The sequence below is a fragment of the Oncorhynchus tshawytscha genome, linkage group LG24 (genome assembly GCF_018296145.1).
Source record: "Oncorhynchus tshawytscha isolate Ot180627B linkage group LG24, Otsh_v2.0, whole genome shotgun sequence".
Taxonomy (NCBI): Eukaryota; Metazoa; Chordata; class Actinopteri; order Salmoniformes; family Salmonidae; genus Oncorhynchus; species Oncorhynchus tshawytscha.
Genome location: NC_056452.1, coordinates 8,032,396 through 8,057,383, shown reverse-complemented (window position 1 = coordinate 8,057,383; position 24,988 = coordinate 8,032,396). Strand labels below are relative to the sequence as shown.

At 45.3% G+C, this 24,988-nt stretch overlaps 1 protein-coding gene across 1 annotated transcript; it reads left to right on the top strand.

Annotated features, from left to right (window-relative positions):
• Positions 1 to 2,162: 2,162 nt before the first annotated feature.
• med1 (mediator complex subunit 1) lies at positions 2,163 to 24,603 on the top strand. The gene is made up of 16 exons (XM_024386966.2): positions 2,163 to 2,346; positions 3,586 to 3,692; positions 4,012 to 4,090; positions 4,265 to 4,319; positions 4,633 to 4,765; positions 9,914 to 9,942; positions 10,094 to 10,165; positions 10,261 to 10,335; positions 10,534 to 10,697; positions 12,334 to 12,445; positions 12,652 to 12,776; positions 16,988 to 17,112; positions 18,347 to 18,548; positions 18,889 to 18,984; positions 19,323 to 19,428; positions 19,719 to 24,603. The coding sequence occupies exons 1-16, from the start codon at positions 2,229 to 2,231 to the stop codon at positions 23,494 to 23,496; spliced, it is 5,376 nt and encodes a 1,791-aa protein (XP_024242734.1). The 5' UTR covers positions 2,163 to 2,228; the 3' UTR covers positions 23,497 to 24,603.
• The last annotated feature ends 385 nt before the right edge of the window (positions 24,604 to 24,988 follow it).

Here is a 24,988-nt window from a genome sequence, read left to right as displayed (position 1 = left end):
TAGCTTGGTGGCTACTACTTACCTGCTGAATTAGTCCTAGGACCAATTTGGCTAAACAAGTCTTCCAACCTGGGACTGAACCACTCCCTCTGCAACTGGATCCTGGACTTCCTGACGGGCAGGCCCCAGGTGGTAAGGGTAGGCAAAAACACCTCCGCCATGCTGACCCTCAACACGGGGGCCCGCTTAATCCTCTCCTGTACTTTCTGTTCACCCACGACTGTGTGGCCACGTACGTCTCAAACACCATCATCAAGTTTGCTGACGACACAATGGTGGTAGGCCTGATAGCAGACGGTGATGAGTCAGCCTACAGCAGCAGTGTCAAACTCATTCCATGGAGGGCCTAGTGTTTGCAAGTTTTTGCTTTTTCCTTTTAATAAAGACCTAGACAACCAGGTGAGGGGAGTTAGTTACTAACTAGTGACCTTAATTCATCAATCAAGTACAAGGGAGGAGAGAAAACCTGCAGATATTCGGCCCCTGTGGAATGAGTTTGACATGTGGCCTACAGGGATGAGGTCAGACACTTAGCAGTGTGGTGCCAGGACCACAACCTCTCCATCAACAGCTGATCGTGGACTACAGGTAAAAAGAGGGGAGAGCACATCCCCATCCACATCGACTGGGCTGTTGTGGAGCGGTCGAGAGCTTCAAGTTCCTTGGCGTCCACATCACTAAGTACTTAACATGGTCCACACACACCCACACAGTCGTGAAGAGGGCACGGCAGTGCCTCTTGCCCCTCAGGGCGCTGAAAAGATTTGGCATTGGCCCTCAGATCCTCAAAAAGTTAAACAACTGCAACATCGAGACAAGAGCATCTTGACTGGCTGCATCAACGCTTGCTATAGCAAATTCTCCATGTCATCTAGGACCTCTTTATCCGGCGGAGTCAGAGGAAGGCCCGAAAAATGGCCAAAGACTCCAGCAACCAAGCTATAGCCTGTACACTCTGGTATCATCTGGCAAACGGTCCAGAGCGTCAGCTCTCGGACCAACAGGCTCCGAAACAGCTTCTACCCCCAAGACATAAGACTGCTAAATAGCCAGACTGCTAAATAGCCAGACTGCTAAATAGTCAATTAATGGTACCCAAACTAGCGGTACTGACTCTATCTTGCACTGACCCTACACATACTCACTAGAATAGACACACCATATACTGTACACACTCACTCACACACTACACTGAAACTCTCACACAAAAATCCCACACATTCACATTCACAAGCATTTTGCTACACCTGCAATAACGTCTGCTAAATATGTTTATGTGATGGATAAAGTTTGAATACATTTGATTTGATACACACGCATATCCACACAACACAAACACACATGCATAAACACACTTTACAGTCATCATTTGCGGCTGCTAATCGGTTATTTTATTTTACTCTTATTATTATTATCAATCCTGATGCCTACTATAGTCCCTTTACCCTGCCTTCATGTACATATCTACCTGAAATACCTCGTACCCCTCACAGTGATTTGGTACTCCCTGTATATAGCTCCATTAATGTGTAGCCTATTTTATTTTAGTTATTACTTTTAATTTTTTAAAATTTTTTTTAACCCTGCATTGTTGGGAAGTGCTCGTGAGCAAGCTTTTCACCGCAAAGTCTGCACCAGTTGTATTCGGCGCATGTGACAAACACAATTTGATGATATAATTTGAACAACGAGACCTCCGACACAGATAGAACAATGAGCCAGATGTTTCAAAGGATAAATACATCTGAAGCATGCGGTTGGCGTTTCCAAGAAGCCCAATAGCCGGCAGTGGGAGTAGATGGAGCGAGATGGATTTTGACCCGATATTCTGCTAAACATTTGATCTCAAAACAGTTTTCTCTTCCCAAAAATAAAACCTGTTACGAACAGAGTGGACTAAGTTTTGTAGATTTGACCTTTGCCAACGTTTTTTTTATTAATTTAATTGCGTTGTTTACGAGTGCAAGGGCTTATTTAGTTATTGCACACGCGCACTTCACAGGGTAGGAGTTCCCAAACGTAAAAACGCAAATACATGCTAGAATGCGCCAATAGGATCTGGCTAGCAGTGCTTGGCTCTGCCCACCTCCTTATCTGCTCGTTCGAAACGGCATGCTGTGGTCTATCTTGGGTTTAGTTATAACATCGTTGACTACGACGTCCCACCCACTACGGAAGTCCAGTGCGAAGCGACAGTGTAGCTAGCAAAAAGACGCTAGCTAGTGAAGATGGCGGCGGTTTCTATGCAGGGCTGTAGCCCAAACCCAGCAAGAGAACTTACCCTTTCAACACAATCTGGGGGAAACCAGGCTCTTGCAGATCGGGTAAAAGCTGAAGAAGGGACAGGTGAGTTGTATCATATCTGGGCAATTGGAGCTAGAATGGTTACGCTAGGGTCAGATATTTGTTGTCAGATCAGTTACAACAAGCTGAGAGCAGGCTAATGCTAGCTAGGGTATTCGTGAGCTATATTAGCTACCTAGCCAGCATTGTAGTTATCATGCTAGCTAGCTACTATAATACACCGTTATGTTTTTCTACGGGAAATTTGTATTTAAAAACAGTTTACTGATACTGACAACTATATTAAATGCACATGGATTAGTTACGCGGACATGAGCTACCTAGCCACTTTCTTGTACTAGATACGTTGTAGTCAATCAAGTCCAAGCCAGTTGACCTAGTAAGCAACACAACCACAGTCCGAGAGTCATGCATATATCTGCACAACTCTTATCAATAGTTAATTATGCAGATATAGACTGTCAGGCTTGGCTATTAATCTATTAATCTCCCATACCCCCCTACTCTAACTTCGATGCAACATTTTTACATTGTGCTGGACCCTCGTGAGAGCGCAATGTAAAAACTCAGTGAAAACTCTCTTGGTTGCATCAAAGCTAAGCCTACTCCATCACTGACTCTACTCCAGCCACTTTAATCATGGGAATTGATGGGAAATGATGTAAATATATCACTAGCCACTTTGAACAATGCTACCTTATATAATGTTACTTACCCTACATTGTTCATCTCATATGCATACGTTGATACTGTACTCTATATCATCGACTGCATCCTTATGTAATACATGTATCACTAGCCACTTTAACTATGCCACTTGGTTTACATACTTATCTCATATGTATATACTGTACTCGATATCATCTACTGTATCTTGCCTATGCTGCTCTGTACCATCACTCATTCATATATCCTTATGTACATATTCTTTATCCCCTTACACTGTGTATGACAGTAGTTTTTTTTTTTGGGGGAATTGTTAGTTAGATTACCTGCTCGTTATTACTGCATTGTCGGAACTAGAAGCACAAGCATTTCGCTACACTCGCATTAACATCTGCTAACCATGTGTATGTGACAAATAAAATTTGATTTGATTTCAATTCCACTGTGTTTTTAGTTTTTTGTAGGACACAATATAAACAAATGATGTAGTTAACTATGTAATAAGGATGTTAAAACTAGCTTATATTGTTCTCTTGGAATGTCAGGCATTGAACACTGAAGTGCTATAGTTCCAATTGAATGTAATGCTCCGTTGTGCACCTTGCTTATTCACAGAAGCCGAGAAGCAGAGTCGCGTGAATGCTCTGCTGGAGAGACTCCATGCCAAACACAATGCCTCACGGCCTTGGCAGGAGACCAGCAAGGTGGTGCGCCAGGCCATGGTGAGAAGATGGAGAGAATGTGTGAATGAAATAATAGGAAAAGCGGAAATGATGGAATGCTAAATATATAGAGTTAGGAAAGCGTGTTAATTGGTCCGGTTGCACGCCTTATAGATTCCGGAAGATACATTCATACAGGTGGAAAAAGAAACTCCGGCTCACTGGCATTCTTGCATGCTCCACAATGTGATTAATGGATCTTAAAACCAACGTTTTAGTCAATAGAACTTCATTGGGGTAAACCCAAATATACATACATTATGAGTTAGAAAATCTTTACTCTCTAATCCTTCCCCCCCCCTTGTTTCGTCGGTCACAGGAGAAACGTGGTCAGATGAATGCGGCTGGACACCAGCTCCTGCTCACCTGTCTAGAGACCCTGCAGAAAGCACTGAAAGGTGAGACGCCAAAGAGAGACAACTGATCACAAAGACAACCTGTCCTATTCATTGAAAGTGTTCCACGGGCACTTCTGCAATTGAATGCCAATAGCAATCGCTCCTGTATCATCAGATTCTTGACAGTTGAAAGACAATCTGCTGAGTTTTTTAATTTGTCTCTCTCGGCTCCAGTGTCCTCCCTGCCGTCCATGACAGATCGCTTGGAGTCCATCGCTCGACAGAACATGTAAGCTCTTCCTTTCTTCTTTTCTCACTCACTTACTCCTTCTTTCCCTTTCCCTCCTTCCTCCCCTCACCAGGTCACCCATCCACTGATTCCTTATTCATACCATTGATAGCGTAACCGTGTGTATTTTATTAAGTGTGTTTATATGTGGTGTATATCTGTTGCATAGTACATTTCTGACTGAACAATGGATTTCCAAACTTGGCAAGAAAGTCATTGTTTGAGGAGGACATGGTTAGCCACATTGAGTCTGATTTGCCTCCCTCTCTTTCTCTCGAACCCCACCCCTACCATCCTCATCCTCTCCCACCAGGCTGGGGTCCCATCTGAGTCCTTCGGGGACAGAATGTTACATCACTTCAGACATGTTCTATGTGGAGGTGCAGCTGGACACGGCTGGTCAGCTGGTGGATGTGAAGGTGGCCCACCACGGAGAGAACCCTGCGGTCAGTACTATCCCTTACCTACAGCACTATTACTCTATGTCTATTCGGGCTGTCCCTGCCTAAAAAAAGCTATTGGTTGACCGAGAGTTGTATGTTTCGACCAATTAATTCCTTTACTTAGATTTGTTTGTATTGGGTATATGTTGTGAAGTTGTTAGATATTACTTGTTAGATATTAATGCACCGTCAGAGCTAGAAACACAAGCATGTCGCTACACTCGCAATAACATCTGCTAAACATGTGTATGTGTCCAATAAAATTTGATTTGTCTTTTTTTTTTTTTCAAAGTGTACTTTTCCATATATATATATGACACGTCCTGTATGTTTCAATCAAGTCAACCTTATGCACTGAGCTGGTCTGATGCTTTAAGCCAGCTATTTGATGAAATAATGAAGACACACAAATGACTAGAGGGAGTCCGACCGCAATTAATTTGATTGTGCCGCCTGGCTCAGACTTGCTGCGCTGTGTAAAATTTTTTTAAAAAAGAGAGAGTGATTTTCTAGCACCCGTTGCCTCTCTCCTCTCTGCTGCAGTGACCACCACAGAACATCAGTGTGTATAGCATTGTCCGTGTTGCTGAAGCTGCAACATAATTACAGCCATTTCTGACTGAGAAGTTCTGTTACTGAAATGGTTACTGGTTGCGCAGGAGGTAAAGGGGAAGTCAGATGTGTGGAATAAATTTGACTAGTTGTGGGGGAAAACTGGAGATCAAGAAAAATAAGGTATTGAGCAAGCGCTGCGTGCATATTAGGCCTACAGTGAGGTGGGAAAAGTATTTGATCCCCTGCTGATTTTGTACGTTTGCCCACTGACAAATAAATTATCAGTCTATAATTTTAATGGTAGGTTTATTTGAACAGTGAAAGACAGAATAACAACAAAAAATCCATGAAAAACACATGTCAAAAATGTTATAAATTAATTTGCATTTTAATGAGGGAAATAAGTATTTGACCCCCTCTCAATCAGAGAGATTTCTGGCTCCCAGGTGTCTTTTATACAAGTAACGAGCTGAGATTAGGAGCACACTCTTAAAGGGAGTGCTCCTAATCTCAGTTTGTTACCTGTATAAAAGACACCTGTCTGCAGAAGCAATCAATCAATCAGATTCCAAACTCTCCACCATGGCCAAGACCAAAGAGCTCTCCAAGGATGTCAGGGACAAGATTGTAGACCTACACAAGGCTGGAATGGGTTACAAGACCATCACTGTATGTGTGCCAAACAGGTGCTGTTAGATTACAATATAAGGCCTGCAGCTCGATGGTGGTTATATAAGGCTGCTATAATAAGCCTACTAATGACAATAACATGACTTATTATTGTGATGATCATAATAGTAATTACAAGAATGAGATCAAGGAAAAGAGAGGGTTAATTATTATGGATATAATTTACCTGACAATTTGGAACATTGTAAACGGCACTAAATACATTATAAATAATACCAGAGAGGCTAGTCTAACGTAAAACGAAATGGGAAGCCTTTATTACAGCATAGCAAGGATTTAAAAACCGCTAATTTGTGAAATTGTTCCGTCATGCTTGCGGCTCACGGAATCCGTAGGCTATCACCCAAACACTGAAACAGGCAACAGAAGCAGGATTTACAGTATTTCTATATATATACACACACACACACTGGGGAGAACAAGTATTTGATACACTGCCGATTTTGCAGGTTTTCCTACACTTCAACTGTGGGAGACGGAATCTAAAACAAAAATCCAGAAATTCACATTGTATGATTTTTAAGTAATTCATTTGCATTTTATTGCATGGTATAAGTATTTGATCACCTACCAACCAGTAAGAATTCCGGCTCTCACAGACCTGTTAGTTTTTCTTTAAGAACCCTTCCTGTTCTCCACTCATTACCTGTATTAACTGCACCTGTTTGAACTCCTTACCTGTATAAAAGACACCTGTCCACACACTCAATCAGACAGACTCCAACCTCTCCACAATGGCCAAGACCAGAGAGCTATGTAAGGACATCAGGGATAAAATTGTAGACCTGCACAAGGCTGGGATGGGCTACAGGACAATAGGCAAGCAGCTTCGTGAGAAGGCACCAACTGTTGGCGCAATTATTAGAAAATGAAAGAAGTTCAAGATGACAGTCAATCACCCTCGGTTTGGGCCTCCATGCAAGATCTCACCTTGTGGGGCATCAATGATCATGAGGAAGGTGAGGGATCAGCCCAGAACTACACGGCAGGACCTGATCAATGACCTGAAGAGAGCTGGGACCACAGTCTCAAAGAAAACAAGTAGTAACACACTACGCCGTCATGGATTAAAATCCTGCAGAGCACGCAAGGTCCCCCTGCTCAAGCCAGCGCATGTTCAGGCCCATCTGAAGTTTGCCAATGACCATCTGGATGATCCAGAGGAGGAATGGGAGAAGGTCATGTGATCTGATGAGACAAAAATATAGCTTTTTGTACTAAACTCCACTCGCCGTGTTTGGAGGAAGAAGAAGGATGAGTACAACCCCAAGAACACCATCCCAACTGTGAAGCATGGAGGTGGAAACATCATTCTTTGGGGATGCTTTTCTTCAAAGGGGACAGGAAGACTGCACTGTATTGAGGGGAGGATGGATGGGGCCATGTATCGCCAACAACCTCCTTCCCGACAATAAGAGCATTGAAGATGGGTCGTGGCTGGGTCTTCCAGTATGACAACGACCCGAAACACACAGCCAGGGCAACTAAGGAGTGGCTCCGTAAGAAGCATCTCAAGGTCCTGGAGTGGCCTAGCCAGTCTCCAGACCTGAACCCAATATAAAATCTTTGGAGGTAGCTGAAAGTCCGTATTTCCTAGCAACAGGCCCGAAACCTGAAGGATCTGGAGAAGGTCTGTATGGAGGAGTGGGCCAAAATCCCTGTTGCAGTGTGTGCAAACCTGGTCAAGAACTACAGGAAACGTATGATCTCTGTAATTGCAAACAAAGGTTTCTGTACCAAATATTAAGTTCTGCTTTTCTGATGTATCAAATACTTGTCATGCAATAAAATGCAAATTAATTACTTAAAAATCATACAATGTGATTTTCTGGATTTTTGTTTTAGATTCCGTCTCTCACAGTTGAAGTGTACCTATGATAAAAAATTACAGACCTCTACATGCTTTGTAAGTAGGAAACACTGCCGATTTTGCAGGTTATAAAATACTTGTTCTCCCCACTGTGTATACACACACACACACACAGTGCATTCGGGAAAGTATTTGACCCCTTTTTCTACATGTTACATTTCAGCTTTATTCTAAAATGGTTTAAATATCCCCCCCATCAATCTACACACAATACCCCTTAATGACAAAGCGAAAACAGGTTTTTAGACATTTTTGCCAATGAATAAAAAATTAAAGATGGATACCTTATATACATAAGTATTCAGACCTTTTGCTTTGAGACTCAAATGAGCTCAGCGGCATCCTGTTTCCATTGATCATCCTTGAGATGTTTCGACAACTTGATTGGAGTCCACCTGTGGTAAATTCTATTGATTGGACATGATTTGGAAAGGCGCGCACACTTGTCCATATAAGGTCCCACATTTGATAGTGCATGTCAGAGCAAAAACCAAGCCATGAGGTCGAAAGAATTGTCCGTAGAGCTCCGAGACAAGATTGTGTCAAGGCACAGATCTGGGGAAGGGTACCAAAAAATGTCTGCACCATTGAAGGTCTCCAAGAACACAGTGGCCTCCATCATTCTTAAATGAAAGACGTATGGAACCACCTACACACTTTCTGGAGCTGGCAACCTAGCCAAACAAGCCAAGCAAGCTGAGCAATCGGGGTACAAGGGCCTTGGTCAGGAATGTGACCAAGAACCTGATGGTCACTCTAACAAAGCTCCAGAGTTCCTCTGTGGTAATAGGAGAACCTTCCAAAAGGACAGCTATCTCTGCAGCACTCTACCAATTAGGCCTTTATGGTAGAGTGGTCAGATGGAAGCCACTCCTCAGTAAGAGGCACATAACAGCCCGCTTGAAGTTTGCCAAAATGCACCTAAAGACTCTGACCATGAGAAACTAAGGTTTGTTTTCAGACCCTTTACTCAGTACTTTGTTGAAGCACCTTTGGCAGCAATTACAGCCTCGAGTCTTCTTGGGTATGACGCTGCAAGCTTGGCACACCTGTATTTGGGGAGTTTCTCCAATTATTCTCGGTAGATCCTCTCAAGCTCTGTCAGGTTGGATGGGGAGCGTCACTGCACAGCTATTTTCAGGTCTCTCCAAAGATGTTCAAGTCCGGGCACTGGCTGGGCCACTCAAGGACATTCAGAGACTTGTCCAAATCCTGCATTATCTTGGCTCTTTGCTTAGGGTCGTTGTCCTGTTGGAAAGTGAACCAATCTGAGGTCCTTGTTTTCCCAGGCTAAACTTGCTGGCTGGCTTAACTGTACTATTTTTCTTACTCATTGCCTTTGCCCGTCATACAATCATGTAGCTAAGAAATTAGCTGGAAAGAAACTTGAAAATGATTTATTGTTTTGTTGAATAGTCATGACTGGTTTGAGATATCTGTTGTAAAACGAAGGTGGCGAAGAATATCTTTGCTACTTAATGCGGATCCAAGATCAGTTTTGAGATCCACCGGCATCATTGGCGTAGGGTTGGCTGGAAGTTTTTGACTGTTCTTGAAACTTGGCCAACACAGACATATGTACCCAGTTTTATACTCTCAACCTTTTTACATTTTTTATTGTATTTGTTGATTTAAAGCAGAGTTTATTAATATAATGAGTAATCCAGGAATGTCACAAGTTAATTGACACGAGAGAACTCGAGAAAATAGCATCTCTACAGAGCGAAGTGACTACAATGAATGGCCAAATTACTTCCGGGACAAAAATTAGGGTCCGCCCGTGGAGCTACTCCTCACCACTCCATAGTCGCAGAATTAAATCATTAGAACATAATTCAACAATATCCAGTAATGTATTGAACTGATAGTTTAGCTTAAGAAGTCTTACGCAGATAAGTTGCCCGTAAGAAGCTTCAGATCGGACGCAATGGCATGTGTGCGACACTCTTTAGCTATAAAATAAGTGATATACGGTAAATATGTTATCCAAGTATTTATGTTCATATTCATTCTTTTTTAAACTTTTTTTTTTACAGAGCTGTCTGGAGCTGATTCAACACCTGAGGTGAGATTTTAGATAAAAGAAATAATAGAAACATAAATATTATGTAATTATTATATAAATAAAGCTAGAAATGTTCGCGGTTCGTTTTTTTTCTCTCATTTCATTCTCATGATGACATCTTGGTTGTAATTTTTTTCCAACCTCTCTAAAGGGATAAGAACTTTGAAGAGTTCTCCAAACATCTTAAGGGCCTAGTCAACCTGTACAAGCTTCCTGGAGACAAGTGAGTTGCTATTAGAGCACTATAAGTGGTTGTGGAATTGAATTACATCAAATGCTGTTATACTTAATTTTTATCTTTATTGCGGTTCCCACCAGTAAGCTGAAAACAAAGATGTACCTGGCACTTCAATCCCTCGAGCTGGATCTTACCAAGATGATGCACATGTTCAGGTATGTACGCATTGCGGTTTGACTAGGTGCATCTCAAAACCTCCCTTTTTACAATGCCCCTGATATGGCCGATCGAAAGAAAATTTCTCCCTCCGTAAAAAAAATGTTTTCCCAGAAGAGCTTTTTGAGTGGTTTCCCCTTTGAGAAAAATATGTTCCTGTCAGAATGAATTCTCACTATTGTGTGTGTGTGTTGCAGGTTAGCCACCAACGCTAACACGGTGGAGACCATCCTTCATGGGAGCGTGGGTCTGCTGACAGCCAGGAGCGGGGGCCATCTTGTCTCCCTCCAGTGCTACGTGTCCCCGTATGATGTGTTCGAGGAAAGGACAGGCTCGCAGCTCAACTTCACCGACACAAATGGTGAGGGGGCGAAAGAAGTTTGCCACAGTGCTGCCCAGAAAGCCAATGCAGTGCTTTCCGCTCGTTGGGGCTAATCCTAAATAGAGATGAACACATATTTTCTTGATTCAGCCATGGTTTAATAAATAAAAATTGTTGAAAAGATATACAGTTGAAGTTGGAAGTTTACATACACTGAGGTTGGAGTCATTAAAACTCGCTTTTCAACCACTCCACAAATTTCTTATTGAACAATAGTTTTGGCAAGTCCGTTAGGACATCTACTGTGTGCATGACACAAGTAATTTTTCCGACAATTGTTTTACAGACAGATTATTTCACTTATAATTCACTGTATCACAATTACAGTGGGTCAGAAGTGTATATACACTAAGTTGACTGTGCCTTTAAACAGCTTGAAAAAATTCCAGAAAATGATGTCATGGCTTTAGAAGCTTCTGATAGGCTAATTGACATCATTTCAGTCAATTGGAGGTGTACCTGTGGATGTATTTCAAGGCCTACCTTCAAACTCAGTGCCTCTTTCCTCTTTGCTTAAAACGAGTCCTATATCGACATAACCTGAAAGGCCGCTCAGCAAGGAAGAAGCCACTGCTCCAAAACCGCCATAAAAAAAGCCAGGTTTGCTACGGTTTGCAACTGCACACGGGGAAAAAGATTGTACTTTTTGGAAAATGTCCTCTGGTCTGATGAAACAAAAATAGAACTATTTGGCCATAATGACCATTGTTTTGTTTGGAGGAAAAAGGGGGAGGCTTGCAAACCGAAGAACACCATCCCAACAGTGAAACATCATGTTGTGGGGGTGCTTTGCTGCAGGAGGGACTGGTGCACTTCACAAAATAGATGGCATCATGGAGGTAGGAAAATGATGTGGATCTATTGAAGCAACATCTCAAGACATCAGTCAGGAAGTTAAAGCTTGGTCGCAAATGGGTCTTCCAAATGGACAATGACCCCAAGCATACTTCCAAAGTTGTGGAAAAATTGCTTATTAAGGACAACAAAGTCAAGGTATTAGAGTGGCCATCACAGAGCCCTGACCTCAATCCCGTAGAAAATTTGTGGGCAGCACTGAAAAAGCTTGTGCGAGCAAGGAGGCCTACAAACCTGACTCAGTTACACCAACTCAGGAGGAATGGCCCACAATTCACCCAATTTATTGTGGGACGCTTGTTTACGGCCACCTAACACGTTTGACCCAAGTTAAACAATTTAAAGGCAATGCTACCAAATACCAATTGAGTGTATGTAAACTTCTGTCCCACTGGGAATGTGATGAAAGAAATAAAAGCTGAAATAAATCATTCTTTCTACTATTATTCTGACATTTCACATTCTTAATATAAAGTGGTGATCCTAACTGACCTAAGACAGGGAATTTTTACAAGAATTAAATGTCAGGAATTGTGAAACTGAGTTTAAATGTAACCTTCCGACTTCAACTGTAGGTTGGCATGCAATACACCTGGCAACTTATAATCATCTAATTTGTTTGGCTGGATTTGCTGACTTGGCTTAAACCGTACAAGATTTTGGAACTAGACTATATGTTAAATAATCAAATGATCGTCCTTTGGCCATCTTTCTCCACTTGTGCATGTCTTAACATGGCCCTACTTTAACTCCTTTACAGTCCCTCGCTCTCTGGGTGTGAGTGTATCTGTGACGGTGGAGGGGACCTCGTCAATCTACAAGCTACCCATCGCCCCCCTCATCACTGGATCTCACCCAGTGGACAACAAGGGGTGAGACCTCTCCCACATTTCAGACATTCAATTTAAGTTCCAGAGCAAAGATTTAGATGGTCTTCAAGATATCTTTTTGGTGAATAAAATACATCAGAAACTTTTATAAATTGTTCATAATAAATGGGTAATAAGTAGTTATTTTGTTGTGGGGGAATAACTGGATAATTTTGAGATTGTGTGTGTCTCTCCTCTCTCTGTTGCAGAACCCCCTCATTCTCGTCTGTGACCAACTCCAACTGTGTGGACCTTCCTGCCTCTTTCTTCCTCAAGATGAACCTGCCCATGCCCTTCTCCCTCTCCTTCATCCAGAGGATGGGCAATGCTACAGGTGGGTGGTCTCAGACGTGTGTATGTGTTTCGGTGTGTGTGTGTGTGTGGACTAGGGTTGGGCGGTATCCAGGTTTTCAAGCCAACATATAGTTTCTGTACCATACTCGGATTATAAGATATTACCGAATGTACGCACAAGGGGTGTTATAAAAATAAAATGAGTGCAAAACGGTTTAGGTTACAGGGATCTTGATCCAGGAGGGGATTGGATGTCTCTGTTCTAACCAAGAAGCTTGATCTTGACATCTAGCCACTTTGCAAACCAAATGCGTAGGTAGAGGCCTGAGCTGGATGTACCGTGCCTTCGGAAAGTATTCACACCCCTTGACTTGATTCCACATTTTGTTGCGTTACAGCATGAACTCAAAATGGATAATCGACACACAATACCCCATAATGACAAAGTGAAAACATGTATTTTTACATTTACAAATAAGTATTCACACCTCTGAGTCAAGAATATAATCACCTTTTGGCAGAGTCTTTCTGGGTAAGTCTGTGTGAGCTTTGCACACCTGGATTGTACAACATTTGCCCATTTTTGTTATTATCAAAATTCTTCAACCTCTGTCAAGTTGGATGTTGATCATTGCTAGACAACCATTTTCAGGTCTTGCCATAGTTTTTCAAGCAGTTTTAAGTCAAAACTGTAACTCTTCTACATTCAGTCTTCTTGGTTAGCAACTCTAGTGTAGATTTGGCCTTGTGTTTTAGGTTATTGTCTTGCTGAAAGGTGAATTCATATCCCAGTGTCTAGTGGAAAGCAGACTGAACCAGGTTTTGCTATAGGTTTTTGCCTGTGCTTAGTTCCGTTTTATTTTTATCATGAAAAACTCCCCATGCATTAATGATTACAAGCATACCCATGTCATGATGCAGCCACCACTATGCTTAAAAATATGGAGAGTGGTACTCAGTAATGTGTTGTATTGGATTTTCCGAAAACATAACATTTTGTATTCAGGACAAAAAGTGAATTGCTTTGTCACTTTTTTGCAGTATTACTTTAATGTCTTGGTGCAAACATGGGGCATGTTTTCAAATAAATTATAATTTTTTTATCTGTTATTTTACCAGGTAAGTTGGCTGAGAACATGTTCTCATTTACAGCAACGACCTGGGGAATAGTTACAGGGGAAGGGAGGGGGATGAATGAGCCAATTGTAAACTGGGGATTATTAGGTGACCGTGATGGTTTGAAGGCCAGATTGGGAATTTAGCCAGGACACCGGGGTTAATACCCCTACTCTTATGATAAGTGCCATGGGATCTTTAATGACCTTAGAGAGTCAGGGCACCTGTTTAACGTCCCATCCGAAAGACGGCACCCTGCACAGGGCAGAGTCCCCAATCACTGCCCTGGGGCATTGGGATATTTTTTTTAGACCCGAGGAAAGAGTGCCTCCTACTGGCCCTCCAACACCACTTCCAGCAGCATCTGGTCTACCAGCCAGGGACTGACCAGGACCAACCCTACTTAGCTTCAGAAGCAAGCCAGCAGTGGTATGCAGGGTGGTATGTTGCTGGCATACCAGCAGCATATGTGTGTTCTGTACAGGCTTCTTTCTTTTCACTCTGTCAATTAGGTTAGTATTGTGGACTAACTACAATGTTGTTGATCCACCCTTAGTTTTCTCCTATCGCAGCCATTCAACTCTGCAACTGTTTTAAAGTCACCATTGGCCTCATGGTGAAATCTCTGTGCGTCATCCTTCCTCTCTGGCAACTGAGTTAGGAAGGACGCCTGTATCTTTGTAGTGACTAGGTGTATTGATACACCATCCAAAGTGTAATTAATGACTTCGCCATGCTCAAAAGGATATTCAATGTCTTCTTTTTTCTTTTTTTACCCACCTGTGTCTTTGTGGTTGAATCTGTTTGAAATGTACTGCTCGACTGGGGGACCTTACAGATAACTATGTGTTAGGGTACAGAAATGAGGTAGTCATTCAAAAATCACGTGAAACACTGTTATTGCACACATGCAACTTATTATGTGACTTGTTAAGCAGATTTTGACTCAACTTATTTAGGCTTGCCATGACAAAGGGGTTGAATACTGATTGACTCGAGACATTTCAGCTTTAACATTTTTAATTAATTTGTAAACATTTCAAAAAACATAATTCCATTTTGACATTATGGGTGTAGGTGTGTAGGCCAGTGACCAAAAAAATTCGCCATTTTAATCCATTTTATATTCAGGCTGTAACACAACAAAATGTGGAAAAAGTCCAGGGGGTGTGAATACTTTCTGAAGGCACTCATTTATTTGACATATCTTAGATTTATTATACTTCTACAGTGCCTTGCGGAAGTATTCGGCCCCCTTGAACTTTGCGACCTTTTGCCACATTTCAGGCTTCAAACATAAATATATAAAACTGTATTTTTTTGTGAAGAATCAACAACAAGTGGGACACAATCATGAAGTCGAACGACATTTATTGGAAATTTCAAACTTTTTTAACAAATCAAAAACTGAAAAATTGGGCGTGCAAAATTATTCAGCCCCCTTAAGTTAATACTTTGTAGCGCCACCTTTTGCTGCGATTACAGCTGTAAGTCGCTTGGGGTATGTCTCTATCAGTTTTGCACATCGAGAGACTGACATTTTTTCCCATTCCTCCTTGCAAAACAGCTCGAGCTCAGTGAGGTTGGATGGAGAGCATTTGTGAACAGCAGTTTTCAGTTCTTTCCACAGATTCTCGATTGGATTCAGGTCTGGACTTTGACTTGGCCATTCTAACACCTGGATATGTTTATTTTTGAACCATACCATTGTAGATGTTACTTTATGTTTTGGATCATTGTCTTGTTGGAAGACAAATCTCCATCCCAGTCTCAGGTCTTTTGCAGACTCCATCAGGTTCTCTTCCAGAATGGTCCTGTATTTGGCTCCATCCATCTTCCCATCAATTTTAACCATCTTCCCTGTCCCTGCTGAACAAAAGCATTCCCAAACCATGATGCTGCCACCACCATGTTTGACAGTGGGGATGGTGTGTTCAGGGTGATGAGCTGTGTTGCTTTTACGCCAAACATAACGTTTTGCATTGTTGCCAAAAAGTTCAATTTTGGTTTCATCTGACCAGAGCACCTTCTTCCACATGTTTGGTGTGTCTCCCAGGTGGCTTGTGGCAAACTTTAAACGACACTTTTTATGGATATCTTTAAGAAATGGCTTTCTTCTTGCCACTCTTCCATAAAGGCCAGATTTGTGCAATATACGACTGATTTTTGTCCTATGGACAGAGTCTCCCACCTCAGCTGTAGATCTCTGCAGTTCATCCAGAGTGATCATGGGCCTCTTGGCTGCATCTCTGATCAGTCTTCTCCTTGTATGAGCTGAAAGTTTAGAGGGACGGCCAGGTCTTGGTAGATTTGCAGTGGTCTGATACTCCTTCCATTTCAATATTATCGCTTGCACAGTGCTCCTTGGGATGTTTAAAGCTTGGGAAATCTTTTTGTATCCAAATCCGGCTTTAAACTTCTTCACAACAGTATCTCGGACCTGCCTGGTGTGTTCCTTGTTCTTCATGATGCTCTCTGCGCTTTTAACAGACCTCTGAGACTATCACAGTGCAGGTGCATTTATATGGAGACTTGATTACACACAGGTGGATTGTATTTATCATCATTAGTCATTTAGGTCAACATTGGATCATTCAGAGATCCTCACTGAACTTCTGGAGAGAGTTTGCTGCACTGAAAGTAAAGGGGCTGAATAATTTTGCATGCCCGATTTTTCAGTTTTTGATTTGTTAAAAAAGTTTGAAATATCCAATAAATGTCGTTCCACTTCATGATTGTGTCCCACTTGTTGTTGATTCTTCACAAAAAAAGACAGTTTTATATCTTTGTTTGAAGCCTGAAATGTGGCAAAAGGTCGCAAAGTTCAAGGGGGCCGAATACTTTCGCAAGGCACTGTAGTTGTAAGCAGTGGGGTAACACGCACCCCTGCACCCACCCCCTTCAAAAAATACAAAGAAATTACGTTGAAACAGTATTGAAAATCATACCGTCTGTATTTCGAAATACCCCTATAGTTGGTATATCGCCCAAGTCTAGTGTGGTGTATCTATGGGTTTGTATGTTTTGCATTAGTTGCTTTTTGTTTTCGCCCCTGTGTAAAAGTGTGAAGATGTGTGCAAAAACACCCACGTCTGTGTGTGTCAGTTTAACCCCCCGCCCCCTCCCTCCTACCAGGGATTCCTGTGTTTGAGACACCCCCCACCCTGTTGCCCCTCTACGAGCTCATCGTCCAGAATCAACTCCAGGAGGAGGGGGGGAACCCCCTGACCACCCCCACACACGCCATGCGCTTCTACGCTGTGAGTAGCCTCCTCTCACTCCCCTTTTAGACCAGCTTCCTGTGTGTGTGTGTGTGTGTGGAAGAAATAGGTGAAATATGAACTGTTGCTTACATCTATCCGCTCTTCTCAGATCGACTACAGAAGTGCAATGAAGGGCGATTTTTAGTTTATTTTCATTTCAATCGTCAGATGACGTCAAGCGCTCCGTCACGTTAGCACGAGAGTGCACGCAACTGCTTCTTGAGGGCTGCGGTGTGTGGCGCTGCTTTTCTTGTCGTCCCGATCCTCAGTGTGACCTGTGAATGTCAAGTGTTCGGCCGGGAAGTCTCAGGTTTGACTCGGTCCAGTGAAAGGAAGAGCCTGTATGAACGGGTTGTGAGCTACACATACCTCTTCTAACATCTCAAACAAGACAAGTGAAACGCAGCAGTACAGTTTATTTGAAGTGGGGCAAAAAAATTGACTATCTTTTTAATTTGGCTCAACCATAAAGAGCTTACCAGTGTATTGGAATTCAGTAGTTTTAAACACTGAATTAATTCTGTCTCTGGGGGAAAAAACAAGGCTCTCCCATAGAGTTAGCGGGCTCGTCTTTTGTATTTGTCCTGTTATGGCATCTGTGAGAGCACGGGCAGTGCCATAGAGCCCCACAGTGGAGGTGTCATGATACACAAGCATTTCGCTACGCCCGCAATAACATCTGCTAAATATGTGTATGTGACCAATACAATTAAGTTTGATTCGATACCCATAAAACCTAGCGGTCAAACGGGTAAATGGTTCCAATCGTTTTTCCAACAGGGGATTTTAGAAACACTTAAAATAAGGGCTCTGTCACCTTGTCTGAAAGAGGGTAAGGGTAAGCCTACACGGAACACAGCCCTTAATGGAAGTGTTTCTAAAAATCCCCTATAGGAAAAATGAATGGTGGAAAAACGTTTGGAACCGTTTCCCTGTTTGACCACTAAGCTTTATGGGTATTATGACTCATACTGTGGTACTCTGTTGAGGCCATCTCCGTTTAGAAGTAGTACATTTTCTTCTTCTTTTGGGTTCTAGCTAATATTGGTGACTTACCGCCACCTGCAGTGCTAGAGATCTGAACCATATCTTGTCATTCATTCATTTAAAATAGTGGGAGCCCTCAGTGGCAGCGTCCATGCAAAAAAAAATGGTTAAATCCGTGATGAGTCCTAACAATCTCTATGGGCTCTCCATCTTACCTTTTCCTTTCTCCGCTCCCTCTGCTCAGTCGTTGCCCGACCAGCAGCACTGCTACTTCCTGAATGGCGACGCCCCGGTGCAGGACGGGCACTCGCTGCAGGGGACGCTGGTGTCCAAGATCCCCTTCCGCCACCCAGCCCAGGTGCCCGCCCTACTGGATGTTATCAGGCACCAGGCAGCCGCCAACACACTGATTGGCAGCTGCGTCAAGCGCACCTTCATCAAGGATGGTGCGTAGTAGTGGTAGTGGTTGTAGTTGTTGACCAACTGAAACAGGGAGGGGCCTGCTCTTGTCCAATAAGAACGGCTAACTAATGAACACAACTGGTCCTGGAGAACTGCAGTGTACAGGGCTGTTCCATCTCAACCCGAAATACAAAATCATTTTCATATTGTTACTCTAGTCAGCATAATACAGTACATGCCAACACATTGTTTGAGCTGTCCGTACTGATGCTGATCAAAACAAATGGAAGCGTTCAACCCACAAAATCAGAAATTGTAATTGACATGAGATGGAATCTTGCGCTATTCAGTGATGTAATATCCTGTTGTGTAATCCCCCTCCAGACACTCCAGGACTGCTACAGTTTGAGGTGTGTCCTCTGACTGACTCCAGCTTCAGCGTCTCCTTCCAGCACCCTGTTAACGAGTCCCTAGTCTGTGGTGAGGACATACGCTGACATTACCATCGAATTAAATGGAACATAATTGAATGTATCCCTATGGACATTACTGCTGTTTCAGTCCGCCAGTCCTCTAACCGGCCCTATGACTTTCACAACAGAATTGACTTTAGATCAACTCTGGCCCTGTTGGTCTGTCATTTTCACTCACTCTTGACTACTTCTTTGCTAGCTCCAGCTCTTTTACCTTGATGTTGAACCTAAAACATTGATACAATTTGCACTGTCCTTGTCAAATAAACTCTCTCGAACTTCTCCTTCTCCTCTCACTCTCCGTCTCTCTCCTCTCCACCATCTCCTTCTCTCTCCCTCTTGCAGTGGTTATGGAGGTGATTGACTCCAGGCAGGTGTCCTGTAAGCTGTACAAAGGCCTATCCGATGCCTTGATCTGCACTGACGATTTTATCACCAAAGTGGTCCAGAGGTGAGCGGCCATTTTCTCTGTTTTAAGTGTCCTTCACGCAATCTGTTTTATGTTGTAGTAGATGCTTCTCAGCCTTTCTTGTTGTTACCCCACTGCAAAGAAACCAACCCGAATGGTTTCATTCAATATGCTTTATTCAACAAAATACAACAATTTTGAAGCCATGTGACCTTCAGTAGAAAATAATTGGTGTTAAAATAAATAAACGTCAGATAAATGACAATTTAAAGTATTTTTTTTAATATATTTTTTTATGTCCGCCCCATCACCATTCGGATCCCTTTCCTCAGGTGCATGTCCATCCCTGTCACCATGCGGGCCATCCGGCGGAAAGCGGAGACCATCCAGGCAGACACGCCAGCCCTCTCCCTGATTGCCGAGACGGTGGAGATCATGGTGAAAAAGAACTTACCCCCTGCTGGAAGCCCCGGGTACGGCATGGGCACAGGGGTTGACCCCACCAACCCCATGGGGCTCCCGGGTGTCGGTGGAGGCAACACTCCCACCGGGAACAGTGGGGGAGGTAACTTTGCCGGCCCAATCACATCTCTGTTCGGGATAAGTCGCAGCCAAAGCCAGGGGGGAGAGTGTACACCCCAGGGTGGGGCAGCTGGACAGCAACTGCAGGGGGGTCAATCAGGGGACGACTTCAGCAAAGTGACCCAGAATCCCATTCTGACCAGCTTGCTGCAGATCACGGGCGCTGTGGGCACTAGCCCCACTCCCCAGAACAGCTCTTCCGGATCGCAACCCCACCAGACTCCGCCTCCCACCTCCTCCCCTGCCACCAACACCAAGAACCACCCCATGTTAATGAACCTGCTGAAAGACAACCCCGCCCAGGACTTTGCTGCCCTCTATGGCTCGAGTCCCCTAGAGAGGCAGAACTCTTCCTCTGGGTCGCCACGCACTGATGGCATGGGTGGCACCTGCCCCGGAGGTGGCACCAAGGGCAAGAAGAAGCGTCCCAGAGGGATGGAGAAGGGTGGGGTGCCTGGGGCAGGAGGAGGGGGGATGGGAGGGATGAACAAGCAGCAGTCGGGGTCCATGCAGCCTCACCACCACCAGCACCAGCCCACCGAGGACGACTTCCACCGCGAGCTCTTCTCCATGGACGTGGACGCCTCCCAGAATCCCATCTTCGACGTCAACCTGCCCGGCGATGGCTTGGACACGCCCCACAGCATCACCCCGGCGCCCAGTCAGTGCGGGACCCCGCCTTCCGGGGCCGGAGTGTCCTACCACTCGCAGTCGCACGTCCAGTCCCAGCAACAGCAGCAACCACCTCCGGGATCATCCTTGCCTCGCATGGTACGCCTATCGAGCTCCGACAGCATCGGCGCGGACATAAACGAGATCTTGTCGGACTTACCCGAGCAGACAGGTAAAGGCAGCAGCGGTTCGCACGGGCAGCACCACCTGGGCAGCGGGGAGGATGGGGGCCCCCTGGGCACCCCGCACCGCGACTCGTCCAGCTCGGGACAGGGCAGCGCCGTGTTCGAGGCGGACATCTTCAACACCAACAGCAATGAGAACCCCTTCACCAACGCCGCCGACCTGATCGCCGAGGCGACCGCCACCACCCCTACTAGCGACTCCTCGTCCACCAACTTCTTCCCCGACACGGTGGACTTCAACCCTGAGCTGCTGACCTCCAGCCACGGCTTCCCCCAGGCCTACTTCGACGACAGCTCACCCAGCGCCGATGGAGACCTGGACCTGGTCAAAGGCTTCGGTGGGAGCAGCCAGCAGAACACGCCGTCCGGTACCCCCCAGAATCCCACCCCGCACGGCCAGAGCACCCCCGACCCGTCCCTCAAGGACCCCTTCGACATTTCTGGCATAGTGTTCGGGGGCAACAGCGGAGGGGGCAAGCCACTGCTGGGTCAGGCCCTGGATCTAGGGGACTCGCACCCGTCCCACATGGGGGGAGGCCAGAGCCCTCTCATGATGGCCATGGGAGGGGGGAGCAGTGACTTCAAGAGTGGCGAGGCCAAAGCCAAACAGCAGCAGCAGGGACTTATGAGGGCGAAGGATGACAATGGGGGCGGGAGTGGGCGCAGCTCAGGGATGGGGATGACTGGCAGCAGCTCCACTGAGGGGAAGCAGGTGAAGCGAAGCCGCACCCCTTCCAGCGAGGGCAAGTCCAAAGACAAGCCCCCTAAACGCAAAAAGCTCGATCCCGACGGGAAGTCCCCATCTCACAGCACAGGGGGGCGACCCTACACCCCACCCAGCGGAGGCTCGGGATCTGGAGGCAGCATTGGCGGAGGATCCAAGTCTCCCGGTAGCTCCGGGCGGTCGCAAACCCCACCAGGAGGTGCCACACCACCTATCCCTAAGATCACCATTCAGATTCCCAAAGGAACACTGTCTGGTGGGAAAACCTCGTCCCATGGCGGGTACACCTCAAGCAGTTCGGCGGGTGGTGGCACAGGGGGTGCAGGCAGCACTAGCGGAAGCAAGAGCCATCATTCTCACTCCTCGTCTTCCTCAGGCAAGATCAAGAGTAAGGAGGGCACCCTGGGCCAAGGCATCAGCTCCAAGCCTGTGAGCGTGGGAGGGGGTGTTGGAGGTGGACCCCCCCAGATGAAGAGCTCTTCACAGGGAATGGGTGTGGGGAAGCCAGGCTCTTCTCCCATCACCAAACATGGACTCTCCGGGTCGGGAAGCAGTGGTGGCGGGGTTGGAAGTGGGAACAAGATGAAGCCGCAGGGGGGCAAGCCTCCCGGGTCCCTCATGAACCCCAACATCAAGCCCAACATTTCCCCCTCGCACTCTCGCCCCAGTGGCTCTGACAAGCTCTCTTCCACCATGAAGATGCAGCAGTCGCAAGTCCCAGGAACTCCGCCGTCCTCCAAGGCCAAGTCCCCCATGGGCTCAGGGGGCGGCGGCTTGGTAGGGTCCAAGTCGTCCTCCGGTGGGGGGATGGGCTCCCAGAAGCAGCTGGGCGGTGGTGGTTCCTCTTCCGGCTCCTCGTCTTCCACCTCGTCCTCCAGCTCCTCTTCTTCTGGCTCCATGCCCTTTTCCGGAGGCTCCCAGTCTCAGTATGGCTCTGGTGGTGGCGGAGGGAGTGGTTGTGGTGGCGGACAAGGGAACAACGCGAACAACCCCAACGCCAAAGGAAAGTCCCCCAGCCGCAACAAGAAGCCCTCGCTGACTGCAGTCATAGACAAGCTGAAGAGCGTCGGCGGGGGAGGGGGTCCTGAAGACGAGGGAGATCCGCCTGTTGGTGGGACTGGTGTAGGCGGACCAGGGGGCGGGCCACCAAACCTTGGCCCCTCCTCCAAGCACGGAATGTCCTCTCAAGGCGGGGAGTACCCGATCAAACGAGAAAAGTCTGAGAAAGAGGGCAAGTCCAAAGTGTCCGTGTCGGTGGGTGCCAGCGGGGACAAGAAGCTCATAGATCCCAAAACTGGAGGCGTAAGCAGCACTGGCGTGGCCAAGATCATTATCAGCAAGCCGGACGGCGGCTCACCCAGCATCAAGGCCAAGGTGACCCTGCAGAAGCCCGGAGAGGGCTCGGGGGAATCCATGCGCCCCCAGCTTTCCGGTCTCAAAGCCTCACCCCTGTTCAGCGGCTCCACGCCCAAGCACGACCGCTCTTCCCCCAGCCACAGCCGCTCGCCGGGCTACACACCGCTCAACCACGACAGCGAGAGCGAGTCAGGCAGCAGCTCTGTGGCAGAGAAGTCCCACCAGAACAGCCCTAGCTCGGACGACGACCAGTCCATGAGGCCCGTGCCCCCGCAGGACTACATGAGCTCCATGCCGCTCAGCTCAGGGGAGAAGCACAAGAAGCACAAGAAGGAGAAGAAGAAGCAGAAGGAGAGGGAACGCGAGAGGGATAAAGATAGAGAGAGGGAGAAGAAGAAGTCTTCGTCTATGTCAACTGGGAACGTTTCGCACGGCCCCATGAAGGCTGACAGCTGGTCGCGGTCACCCATTTTGGCCTCGGATACGTCTCTCTCTATGATGGGCTCGGACCGTCCCTCCCGCCCCAGTCCTGTCTACATGCGGAATGAGGACGATGACCTCATGGACTCGGCCCTCACTGGCAACCTATAACCCTTTCAATAGACACACATTTGATTTGGATTTTAAAGGCCAGCCTGTAACTTTCATTTCCAATCAAAAGTCACGCCCCTGGGAGTTTAAAGAGACAGACCAATAATGTGAAGGTTGCTGGTTCAAATCCCGGGCCAGGCAATGAAAAGTGGGAGATTAGCATACAGATTGCTGTAACAGATTCCAGGTGTACCATCTTCTGCCGTTGTGCCCTTGTGCAAGCAAGGCCCTTTACCCATAAATAGCACGAGTATTGCTAGTGGCAGCACTTTTGACATGAAATGAGAACTTACAGAATGTGCCTTTTCATAATCTTGACTGCAACTCTTCCCTTGGTGTCCATGCCATATTTGCAAAGACTGGCAGCACTAGCAGTAGGCCATTTATCAAGCAGATCTTTGAAATGCGGTCTGAAGCTCTACCAGTGTACCTGTTTTCTTTTTTTTAATGTGTCTTTTTTTTAACGTATCAGTATATGTCCAAGAATGACAAATACAGCAGGATTCAACTTTGAAATCCAAGTGTGTTCTACAGCCATATTGTTACCTCGACCTAGACATGGAGATGCCAATTTCTACTGTGATGTGGGTGGAGGGTGAGGCATTTTGGAATTAAAGGGATAGTTCACCCATCACCTAATTTGGGTGAACTATCCCTTTAAGAAAGTCCACACGTACCCAACGACACACGGTATCTGTTTCAGTCTGTACGGTTTATTTGAGCTACGATGTTGGTTTTATTTTAAGTTAGAATATCTTTTTACTCTAGCAGCACCAAACATAGAAGATTGCGGCTCTGTTTTTGATTGGGGTGGGGGCGGGGTTAAAAAGAGTTAAGACTGTAGCATTGCACCATGTTTAAAAAGAAAAAATAACAACATGTAAAAAAATATATATATATATTTTAAATATTTTGTTTTTACAAAGTATCATTCGGCAAGGGTTGTAACATCTTGTGTGTTTAAATGCCTTAAATGTGGATTTAGAATATTGTGAATTTTAGATTTTGATACCTCTTTTAACATGTAATGGGCAGGTTAGTGTTGAGATGTAGAACTTTTTTTGCAGAGAAGTTTGGCAAGCTTAAAATAAATATTTAAATGCTGAATGTTTTCTCTCCTCTGTGTACACCTTTTCATATTTGTTGAGAGTTAACTATTAGTCGACTAGCTCCAGGCTTGATATTTTATAGAATTGAGTTATCGATCCATAATCTTGTTTAATCACAAAAAAACACAAAGGCAAAGTGCAGTTACTAGTAAGTAATATATAAGAACAAAGTGTTAATACAATGTAAGTAGTGCCATTACAGCGTTACTACACAGGTAACAACATATTCTAGATACTTTCTTTTGAAATTACAATTGAACAGCTTCCCAAATCCCAGACTAGCTTTTAGGATTTCTAGTGCGCCCGAAGGGGCACTGCAGTTGCATCCATCTCCTGCAGATGTCAGCATCGAGTCGTGCTGCAAAATCCTCATAACCATATAA